The sequence below is a fragment of the Gossypium hirsutum genome, chromosome A05 (assembly GCF_007990345.1).
Source record: "Gossypium hirsutum isolate 1008001.06 chromosome A05, Gossypium_hirsutum_v2.1, whole genome shotgun sequence".
In the NCBI taxonomy this organism is placed as follows: domain Eukaryota; kingdom Viridiplantae; phylum Streptophyta; class Magnoliopsida; order Malvales; family Malvaceae; genus Gossypium; species Gossypium hirsutum.
This window is the reverse complement of record NC_053428.1, coordinates 2,383,927-2,396,126: the sequence shown is the minus strand read 5'-3', so window position 1 is coordinate 2,396,126 and position 12,200 is coordinate 2,383,927. Positions and strand designations below refer to the sequence as shown.

Genomic DNA, 12,200 nt, shown 5'->3' with positions numbered 1-12,200 from the left:
ACCTAGTTGTAAAAGTATCAAAATCACAAAAAATTAGAAGAAATAAATAAGAATTGAACTTACTTGGAACAAAAAAATGAAATTCAGCTTAAGAAACCCTCCTATGGTGTTTTGCTAAAGTTTTTGAAGAAAATTCTCTAGAATTCTCATGAAATTTCAATTTTAAATTTTAAATTTACAAAGTTTCCAATTTTACCCCTTCTTCACATTGTTTCTTTACTATTTTCTTTGTCCCAACTGTCCAGCCTATATAATTTTAGGTCCAATTGCTCTTTATATCCTTCTTTTTTATTATTTGAGCTATTTAGTCATAACTTCTTTAATTAGCAAGTTTTATACATTTTTCAATTTAGTTCTTTTTATTTAATTGACTATCAAAATGTTAAAATTTTCTAACAAAACTTTAATAATAATTCACTAGCACTCCGTAAATATTTATAAAAATATTTACTACTCGATTTATGAAATCGAGGTCTCGGTACCTCGTTTTCAACCCAATTTACCTAATAAATTCTTTTAATTCACAAAATTCACTAATTCAAAAATATTTCTAAAATCACATTTGACTCATAAACATAATTTATTAAATTTTCAAACTGACTCATCAGATTTAGTGATCTCGAATCACTATTTCCGATATCACTGAAAATTAGGCTGTTACACTTTTGAAATTAAATGACCAAAAAGAGAAACTTATTAATAATTCAGTGGTATATATTGAATGTAGTTTACCAAAATCTTTATGAATCAACCCATATTTTAAGAGCAGAGTACTGAAAAGCACTTTTCTTTTGTTGTTGTTGCAAAAGACATGAAAGATCAATATTTTCTAAAATCAAAATTCAAAACCTTTTTCGACTATATGTTTGAAGGAATTTCAAAGTGACAAGTTGTTAAAGAATAACCCTAAACCAATAAATCATCGTTGGTCATATTTTTCTTACCCTTAGATCGTTCTTTGCGATTGCTTTCTTAATAGGGTATGATTAAAGGTCTCATATATTTAACAAACATGGACACATATATTTAGCTTCCATGCCTAAAGTAAACTTTAAGAAGCTTCTAAACCATATATGGCATATTCTTCAACATAATCTAAGTTTGAACCCTCCTTTCAAACTACATGTGAATGAGAATTTATCAATAAGAAGATTAAAATAAATAAATGTCAAGGGCATAGCAGCTTTGAGATTGTGCATTTAATCATAATAATGGGAAAATGGTCCAATAGGGTTGAAAATAAAGAAATAAGGCGGTTTTCCATTGGTATAATAAATTATAGGACCACGAGCAATAAAAGTAGTAATTCCATCATTATAGTAATTAGTTTTAGATGGTCCAAATCCTCGGGCCTGCAGCATGTGCACCATAAGTAACTTAGGCACAGGAGAGTTGCACCCGGCTGCTACTTGTACACCCGCATGGCTATCACATGCCCTCTGGTCCATCCCCAAACGGCTGCTGCTGCCATCTTTCACTGTCTTGCCTTCATCATCCAACTCCAAACAGCTATCTAGATGCAATAATAGAAAAAAAATTCTCCAATTACAGTCTAAATTAAGTCTTGTAGTCTTCACTCTTCACCCATAGCGGATGATGGTAGTGGGAGAAAGCCAGCCAAAAAAGCAAGAGAATTAGAAAAAAAAAATGGCACCATCCAGGGCGTATTAATTAATAAAACAACAAAAAAGAAAAACACAGAAGAGTCGGCAGAGAAAAAAATGGGGTTAACAAGGAATTAATGGAGAGGGTTTAATTTTGCTTGGGCCAGGTAATAATTAGTAGACCACTGTTGCTGGTCCTAAGCTGGATTTTACAGGCAGAAGCCATTGATGATGATCCTCTCTGTTTTCTTTTGCTCTTTGAGTTACAATGTTCTTTTTTATTATTAGTATTAGTATTATTCTTATAAAGCCGATTTGCAAAATGGCCAACGAAGTCCATTCGGTCGGAATAAAACCTACCAACAACATATATCTTATAATTTTAAAACCCTAATAATAATACTTTCATGCTAACATTATGATCATGTCCATAATATCCACACACCATTGTTAAAAAGCATTTTGAATTATCACATCTTCTAACATGTGTCATTTTTGTTCATGTGGGATTAAAATTATATGTTAATACCTTTTCTTGAATATTTTATACTAATTGCTTAATTTTAGGGTTACATCGAAACCCTCCCCCACTCTGATCAGCTGAAAAAGACTAAAAATCAAACATACCTCTTTGTCTTACATCTCCGAATTTCAGGTATGACTACGACCGCCCTTCATTTTTTATTATTCTTATATTAAAAAAATAAATAAATGAATTGAAATTCAGCAGAGACCCCAGCCAAGTGTTTGACAGGGAACAAGGTCTGGTGGAGATTGCTTGGACTGTGCTGCATAGATAATGTGGGCGTGGTCCTACTTTCTCATTACATACCTAAACCTAACCATTAACAACATTAAATTTTAATTAATTAGCTGTAAAACTAATTAAAGTGTGTAATCATCCATCAGCTCATAGATTTACACCTGAATCTCCACTTCTTTTCTACATGGGACCTTTACATCATCTTAAATATATTGATTTTTTTTTGTTAGCTTTTAATTTCTTATTGTTTTCAGCTAAAGAACTGTTATATGTGTGTATATATATAGTGGTCCATTTTGTAGCTGAACGTTTTCAAGAATATAATCATTAAAAGATGACTATTCGTTCTTTAGTACAAATCATTTATGTGGTACCCAAAGTTATGATAAATGTGGAATTATCAATCTCTAATTTAATGTCACTCAAAGCTTTTAATGGAAAACTATTACTTCAAACATTATATTCAAGAAAACACCACCTTAGTGTTAATCACGAGTGATTAAGGACAATGAGATTTACTCTTAAAGAAAAATGAAATTCAAAAACTAAAGCAGCTGCATCTTTTATATTCACACGGAAAATATTTTTCCTGTAATCTTTTGCAAATTCCTAGCTACGTACTTCCAAATTCTATTTAGTTCGCAAAGTACATGAAACAATCACATCGAGTTCAATGGGGAAATAACTTGTGAATTTGGATTAGTGCATATTATGATCAGCTTATGAAGAGGTGAGGGGATGAATATATGGCATGAAATTTGTGGCCTCAGCTTTCCACTGACGCTCAATATCTTCAGCTATCTTTTTAGCATCAAAGGAGGCACCAAGCAAACCACGTTTTGTGAACCCTACGGCGTACAACCCACGTTCACCTTTCCACCCTCTTGGAAATGCCTCCTTAGGCATACCATCTTCCTCTGAAAACATATCTGCCTCCTAATCAGTGCAAAAAAAAAAACCCTTCAAGCCAACACTCTATTAACATAAAATATGATCCTTATAAAGTAGTCTCATGGTGTTGATTACCTTCAACCATTGTGGTACATTGCTTTTGTAGCCGGTGGCAAGGATGATGGCATCAAAATTCTCTTTCTTTCCATCTACAAACTCCACAGCACGGTGTGTTATTCGCTTTATTCCCAGACAGACCTAGTTATATAGCATATTGAGAGATTAATCCAACATTGTAAAATAAACATGCAAGATTGGTGTAGCTAGGGTTGTTTGAAGGAGTAATAGGAAATTATTATTTGTATTGAACCTTAATGTTTCCACTCTTGATCTTTGCTAGTGTCCCAACATCCAAAACAGGTGTCTTGCCGGATCGGCTCTTGAGCTCGAGAGGACCGAATTCGGGACGATGGAGGCCGAATTTTTCAGTGTCTCCCAACATGAAACGAGAGACGAGCAGTAAAAACCGATCCACGAGGCGCATGGGGAACCACTTGAGTAACCACATGGACAAACCAAAAGTTGATTTGCCTAGCATCTCTTGAGGCAGGACGTGCACCTGCGAGAAAAGGATTGTACTGTTTAATTAAGTTCAGATGATAAATAAGCCCCTGCAAACCCACATATATGATTTTGTTTTTTTTCTGGGTCATTTCACTTATCCGTACATATAAAATCTGGGATGTAACAGTACTTTTTTGTACAGGAGAAAAAAGAAAAAAGGAGTGTAGGCATAAAATTTTGAGCTGCTGCAGCTCACCCATTGTTGCGCATGCAACCAAATTCCAAGAAAGTGAAAAGATTTACCCATGTACTTTAATTTCCCAACTTGGAAGTAAATGAATCCTAAGGGTGAAATAAACTTCAAATAAACATGGTAGCAAACTTGCTAAACCCTATGAAAAATATTTGTGCAAGTTTTTGGCTTGGAATTAATCGTTTTTTCAAGGAAATGAATCCTTGCTAATCGAAAATGAAACCTAAGAACTTGAGACGAAAAACTAGACACTTTTTTTGAAGAATTTGGAAATAAATTAATTGGATCCTAGGTTGTTGATATGATGTATGAAATGGAAAGGATAGAAGCAGGCTTACCGAGTCTCTAACCACGAGGGATGGGCGAGCATTAGAGTTGCAGAGATCCAAAGAAACCTCCATGCCTGAATTCCCACAACCAACCACCAAAACATCCTTTCCACGAAACAACTGGCCACTTTTGTACGAGCTTGTGTGAAGTATAGGCCCACCAAAATCATCCATGCCATCAATATGCGGCACCACTTCATCAGCATTCTCCCCAGTAGCAACAATGAGCCATTGAGATACATACTCGGTTTCTTCTTGTTTCAGCCCCAATGTCTTAATCCTCCAAAACCCACATTGATCGTCGAATTCTGCGCTCACTACAGTTTTGTTGAAAACTGGGTCTAAACCAAAACGGTTCTTGTACGATTCCAAGTAAGCCACAAACTGGGTTTTGGTTGGATAGGTTGGGAAATTAGCAGGGAATGGCATGAAGGGTAATTCACAGAATTGTTTGGGAAGATGAAGGCGAAGACGATCATAGGTTTTGAGCTTCCACAAGGAAGCTATACAGTTAGCCTTTTCAAGGATCAGGCTAGGGATACCTCTTTCTTTGAGACAAGCTGCAACGGCAAGACCTGAAGGTCCAGCACCAATGATAACCGGGCATGGCACCCATATACACCTTGCTAACGTACTCATAGTGTTCTTGCCGAAACGATGATCATGGACTCTTTTCCCTTCAACTTCCTTATAGTAGTCCATGAACAGCAAAAGAAACAATAAAGCAAACAGTTTCAAGAATCAAGCCTGGATCTTTATGTTGGGTAGATTCAGATTGGATTGCTCTAATTTCGAAAATGAAGAAAAACCCAATGATAAGAGATGCGTGATTACCGGTTTTTGACACGAACTAAAACTCATCATCATACTAAGTACTTTACACACACAGTTGAAACCTCACCTTTGTCACCGGCTCGCCTCTTAGCTATCTAGCTGACATGGTGGTACTTTTAATCTTACCTACAACTTGGTATATTGGAAAAAAAGAGAATATATGTTGCCAATTCCTGATCCACGTTGAAAGGGTTTTCTTATCCACGTTGTGAATAGAAATATAAGGGTTTTTTGATTGAATCTTTGGTTGTTTTTTGCACAATGGAGAGCCAAAGTGAATGAGTAAAAATATAGGCAGGGCAGCAAGAAAAAGAAAATTTGCCTTAAAAACTTAAAAAGGATTCTGCCAATAGTATAGCCTTAAAAAATGTGCTTCACCATGGCATAGGAACAGGGTTCACTCCATGTATATATAAAGAAGATTAGTTATCCATTTATAGTAGTAAGTGTAAACTCGATCATTTTAAATTTACCATATTGTATTTTTTATAATTTATTTTGAAAGTAGCAAATTTACAAATATAAATGCAATGTATAAGGAAAGAAGTTAAAAAATTCAGAGATGAATAAAAAATTATTGCGGTGTAATTTTAACATTATATTAACACGTAATTTCATAAAATTTTAAGGAGTTAAATGATAAATTTATTATTTTTTAAGGTTAAGATTATTGTCTCTAAATGTTAATATAAATACATAATCCAACAATTAAAAGATAAAATCAAACTATTATAACACAAATGACAAAAAGGCAAAATAATTCAAACTAAAATCCATACATAAACAACTATGCATGGTAGGACTTCATCCTGGGTACTGAAGACTTCTATTAATAGTTTCATAATATTTTTTTGGTATCTTTCGTATATGTTTTAGTGTTCAGATTCAAGCTTTCTAACTATCTCTACTAATAACATTTTCTCTAAGATTCTAAACTATAGATACCAATTATTAAAATATATAATAATTATATATTTTTTAAAAATTTATTTATCAATTTATAGATTACATGTGTTAATACCAGTTAATAAAGTATAGAGTATAAAGAAGGAAAGTAGGAAAAAACATTCAGCTTTAGTGTAGAAAATGGGTATTGATGAGAATACAGAAAGAAGCAGAGGGCCAGGGGTCAACCAGGGTGCGGATATTATTCGAGTGTTTTCGGGGAAAGGGTGGCTTTCGATTTCGAGCTTCCCTCTTTATGGTCCTACCAGACTTTGCTCCTTCTCTTCTTCTCCATGCCATGGGACCTCTAAAGTGCTTAATAATAATTATATAAAATAAGAAACTTAGAGGAGCGAGAATGAAAGAAACCGCTACTGAAAATACTTCTAACCATCCGATATCTCTGAACTGCTATAAGATCTCAAACCCGATCTTGTTAATTAATGGTTAGTGATGGTGATTGATTGTGGGCTCATGTTTATCAATGACATCCCAATTTTATGAACCCACGTGACCACCTCACCCACCACTTAAACTCCTAACATCAAAACTCAAATCACCAAAATAAGTAGAGGTAATAAGACTGATATATATATATGTTGACTTAATTTATAATGCTTGCATGCATGCATTTGTCAACAAAAAATATAATGTTTCCCTTTGTATCGGTTTTAACTCAAACATCCCGATTAAAAATTAAGTTGGTTTGAATATCAATAGATAAAACCCTATTAATGTTATTCTTTTTATTCATAAACTCGAATTTAAAACTTATATTGAACGCATTATCAAAAGTTGTACGAAGAAAAGAAATTGAAAATAATCATAATCAAAATAATTAGTCAAAACTTTTTAAGTTTGATGTAAGATATACTTGCCCCTGTCTGTAATATTTCTTTATGGTTTCACCCTTTGATCTTTTTCATTGATTTGCTTTGTTTTTAATCAATACACTTTATTTTGAGGAAAACAAAACCATTCATCAAAATTAACAAGATAAAACAAAAAGAACACATAAAGAGAGGACTGTTAAACTCAAGCTAATAGACTCACTCGATCCTAATGCCCTACCTCCTCATGACTCATGAGCACATTCATTATTTAACTAAGCACATAAGATTGAGAAAAATGACCGTGACAAAATCAATATCCCACTTAAAAGGGCTTGTGTGTATTAAGGCCACCCAAACCAACCAATGCCTGCTTTGTTTGCATTCCAACAAGTCGAAACAAAGGATATATATTGTAACTGATCTTTCAGAAAATTCTCAAAACTCCTAAACATTAAATAACGGAGGAGAAAAAGCATTATTAACAGACAAACAATCAGATTGTATGATCACATTACAATCGGCCATTACAATCCCGAATTACAGCAGCAAAACCGATTAACCCAACGGAGTAGGTGGCACTAATCAATGCACTTTTAATCCGTTGTTGATATCAATTGAGGGGGTGAAGGAATAATTGTGATTTAATCATTTGGAAAAAATCAAATAAAGACAAAAGAATCGAAATGGGGGACCCTTGACATGAAGCTCAATGAATAAGGTGATTTAGCTTTTACTCTTATTTTAATCGACACTCGTGGGTACCTTTTCTAATTATGCGACAATAACGTCGTTTTCTTAACATCCTTTACAAAGGGTTTGGCTTACTGGCTTGGCGCTTAATAAGTTGCCTATACGTATGGTGTTTAACGTCAACAATGACGCATCCAAATTTAAATTAATTAATAAAGCAATGTTTTGGTTATTCATAACACGGATAAAAACTTATGCATACTTGGAATTGGATTTTGGTTCATGTCTTATGTTTACATATTAATCAATATTGTTGCTTCAAAACTAAAATATTACACATTACTTAGTAATGTTTAATTAATTATTTGGTTAAGATTATGTGCAAATTAACCTAGGAATTAAAACACCACGGCCATAGATTCTTAGACTTACCTAAATAAAGCAAAATGAATCTTTTTAATTTGTGGGAGACAATGGATGTCCCAAAGAAGATTAAAGTCCCATTACTGAAAGGAAAGAAAACCAATGGAAACGTTAGATGCAGTCTGGAATAGAAACATAACTGGGTGGGAGGGTGGTTCCCGTAAATGATTGAAATAGGTGGCTCTAGAAAAGCTAACAAAGGAATTAAAAGTGAATGTATGGGTGGGAAAATGGGAGTATAAATTAAAGATTAAAATAAAACGTATATGATTTTTTTTTTTTTAAAAACCCAAAAAATAAATCAACATTTTTTTCTGTTACATAAAACAATGAAAAGTAAAGGGAAAATGTTAGTGTGTTTGTGGCCCAACATGTTGAAAAAGGAATGGAAAATTGTTGGGGAAAAAACTAAAATATGCCTCTTTGTTTTTAGATGTTGATAATGTAATTAGATTTTATTGGGAAATCGAACCACACTTTCTAAATTCTATAATGTTAATTATTAAAGTTATATAGTGATTTTGGTAAGAAATTCAAGTCGCTTTCGAATTTTCAACTCAAAGCTGGGCTGCTTTAGGGTGAAAATTGGGATTTTACATGGGCTTTAAAGGATAATGATGAAAACCATTGATTACATACATGATACGAAATTTTATACGGACCCAGATCGGATTGTCGGGCCAAGAATCTACTTTGGTCGCAAATTCATGAGCAGCATTTCAATATTTTATTTTGCGTTACTAATCACCAGGAATGAGATTTTCAATTGCTTGTGTAAATGCTAAACCAACATTAATGGCAACATAAACTCAACCCATTACTTGTGTACAATCTCTAGTTATATATAGAGAGAGAGATAAATACATAGATTTTTCTCATAATTATAACGAATGAAGCCCAGGCTCCCATTTACGAACAATGAAAGATTTGTTCTCAATGTGCCACGGACCTATCTTAGTCGCCTGTTATGTAGTTCTTTGAGTAGGGTGGCTTGCTGATTTGACTTCAATTGAACCCTGCTCCCCCCCCCCACCTCACCCAAACAGATTTGCTATTAGTTGGAATTGGTTGAAATTAGATCGTCTTCCCCAAAATTTGAGCAACTAAATATGTCTATCATTTCTGTTTTGGTTTAATTGACAAACTTTTTTGAACATTGTGGTGAATGAAGTTTAAATCACAGATCAAATCCTATGAATAATACGTGATAAGTCCTACAACAATCTGACTGTTGATCCCATGCTTTAAGGTGATGTGATAACATTAATTACAAGATAAGTTTAAACAACATATTGAATTTTAATGTTATGATCCAAGTGGTATTAACTTTTTAAATTATTCTCAAATTATTATTTTCATTTTTAACTTGGTTTACAAATTTTGAAATATTCTAATTATATTTTTTTAATTATTGATGTTAAATTAAAAGTTTAGTGATTAATTTTAAATATAGTATAATTTGCGGGTGTCTCGTGGAATTATTCCAAACCAGAAGTGTGGTAGTTGTAGTTAACCCCCCCCCCCTGATCCATATAGGGATTTGTTTGGTTTGTAATTGCTGTTAGTAGTATTTTTGTAAAAATTGTAGCAAACATTTGTTTTTTTTTTGGAGGAAATGAAATTATTATTTATATATAAAAAATTATAAAGATATATGTGCATCATATTTTTAATAAAATTCCTAAAGAAATGATATATTTTTAAATTTCTAATCATCAGAACTTATTATTAATTTTGGCCATGAGTTTATTTTAGCTTTAATAACTACTATCATTTAACTAATTTAAAAATTATTTAATACTGTTTATTCTTCTTAAATATAACAATTATTTTTAACTATAAATATAACAAAGTTGAAGAATAAAGCGATCAAATTTTATATAACAATATTCTTATTCAATATATTAGGAATAAAAAATATCAATTATTACATTAAAATAAAGGAAAAGAGATTTAAGCAGCCAATCAGACCAACGACCTTTCCATTATTGACACTAGTAGGGCCCACATTCCTTCCCTGGAAAGCCCAACAAAAATTGGGCCCCACATGATCCAGCCCTCACGTTATTCGGTCGTTTAATGATTCTTCTTCTTCTTCTTATTTTTATTGGTGGTTTTGTTTGACTTTGTAGTTTATACTAATCAAAATGATAATCTTAATTTATTAATAGTTTATATTTATGCACATTTTACGAAAGCGTTTATTATAAAAACGTAATTATTATATTTATATTTTTATTAATGATGTGTTATGGTGATAATATAAATTTATGCATTCATAATATGTAGCATAGAAAACTATATTAATTAACCAATCACATTCACCCCTAGCTACCCTTTACGTGGACCCCGTGATAATGGAGGAAACGAGAGACTTCAACGCTCTTTTAAGTCACGCGCGTAAAGCGTGACCATTGAAGAAATAATTTGACAGCCTCAGTCTCAGTCTCAGGGACAGCTGGGGAGGCATGGACTGCAGAAAATCTCTGGACCTACTACTTATGAAAACAGATATTGCATATTTTATGTATGATTAAAATATGATATAAATTCTATACTCTTCATAATTTTAATATTTAATATTTAATTTTTTTATATTTTAAATTTAACTTTAGCTATTAATATTTTAAAATTTATTAATGTTATATTTTGAAATAAAATTTATTTAATTGATAGTAATATAATTACAAAATAATGTTATAATGAACTAAAATTAATAAAATAGTTTTAACAATGTTAAAAAAATAACTTAAATTTTAAAATCTGAAAATTAAAAAATTAAATTTTTAAAAATATAAAGATTAAATTATAAATTTATGAAAAATATGAGGAGCTATTGCGTATTTCAGCCTTTGTGCTTTTATGTTTTAGTTTATTGCTTTGAGATGTCTTTCTATGCACCGAAGAGGCAAGGTTATATTCAAAGTTGCGAGTTACAGTATCATTTTGTAATTTTGCGGGTCACGCGCTAAAAAAGGTCGGCGAGATAGAAATGCATGAGATAAAAGAAGTGTTAAAATTTTCGATATTTTTAAGTAATGTTTTAAATTAAATGTTATGAAATAAAGAAAATAATGGCTGAAATATATAGCAACATTTAAAACACACACAAAAAAATCCTTAAAGAAAACATAAACGACACATTAAGATCCACGCGACCTATTGGTTGTTTGCTAATGTTTCAAATTGTTAAAGAGTACAAAAGGTACAAATACACAATGAAATATTGGAAGAGTGAAAATAGATGATGTTCTCCATGCTGCTAGGGATTATACTGCTGCAAGGAATATTTGGGACCGTTTGCGTAGTTTGCAGGATTGGGTTGTGCTTAATTTACAAGGTTATTAGGATTGACATGTGAAAGATGTAAATTGGAAAAGCATATTCGGGGTTATTGCGTGGTACATTTGGAACACACGTATCTTCTTCCTTTTTCAAGGGGCTACTTGGAATGCTAATAAATTCATCAAAACATCTGTCAGTTGAGCAAAACAATATATCTTCCTCAACAAGAATCATCGGTTAGGTCACAAACTAAGTCATCACGTCCACATTTGGGTAGTAACTGGGCATGCTTGAATACAGATGGATCTAATAAATTTGAAGGTGGTTCTGCAATGGCAGAGGGTACAGCGAAAAACTGTGAAGGTGAATGGATTTTGGGGTTTAATAAATTTTTAAAAAATTGTTTCGTTTTCAATACTGAATTGTGGGGCATCTTAGATGGCTTGACTCTTTTACAAGAACGTGGCTTTGTTAGTATTCTTACTGAGACTGATAATCTTGAGGCAGCTAAAGCTATTCAGTAGAGGAATTCACTAGTTGTTGTTACATTTTGAACATCCAACATTCGCCATATCCCCAGAGAAGATAATAAGGATGCTGATAGAATGGCTAAACTAGCGCATCTCAGATATCATAATCTATTTGTGTATGAGAACTCCCCATTAGGGAGGATGATTTAGGTTTCTGTATTTCGTTTACGTACTCCTTTTTTATCACTAAAAAAAATACCGATATTAAAATTGTGGGAAGTATAATAACTAAAGTATATATACATTTATCAAGCAT

General features: G+C 32.5%; 1 protein-coding gene across 2 annotated transcripts; it reads right to left on the bottom strand.

Moving 5' to 3' along the window:
* Nucleotides 1-2,800: 2,800 nt before the first annotated feature.
* LOC107958764 (indole-3-pyruvate monooxygenase YUCCA2) lies at nt 2,801-5,627 on the bottom strand. 2 transcript variants are annotated; one of them, XM_016894620.2, is made up of 4 exons: nt 4,414-5,627; nt 3,629-3,877; nt 3,394-3,516; nt 2,801-3,303 (listed from the first exon to the last, which is right to left on the bottom strand). In XM_016894620.2, the coding sequence occupies exons 1-4, from the start codon at nt 5,104-5,106 to the stop codon at nt 3,088-3,090; spliced, it is 1,281 nt and encodes a 426-aa protein (XP_016750109.1). In that variant the 5' UTR covers nt 5,107-5,627; the 3' UTR covers nt 2,801-3,087. The 2 variants fall into 2 exon arrangements, with proteins under 2 accessions (XP_016750109.1, XP_040968763.1); XM_041112829.1 differs by having other exon boundaries at nt 2,803-3,284.
* Nucleotides 5,628-12,200: the final 6,573 nt, after the last annotated feature.

Bases quoted from the DNA above. Each gene is read 5' to 3' on its own strand.
- LOC107958764 (XM_016894620.2), bottom strand. From the start codon at position 5,106: ATGGACTACTATAAGGAAGTTGAAGGGAAAAGAGTCCATGATCATCGT. The intron at 3,878-4,413 runs GTAAGCCTGCTT...CTTTTCTCGCAG, and splicing joins CCCTCGTGGTTAGAGACTCG to GTGCACGTCCTGCCTCAAGA. The intron at 3,304-3,393 runs GTAATCAACACC...TGCACTGATTAG, and splicing joins ATGTACCACAATGGTTGAAG to GAGGCAGATATGTTTTCAGA.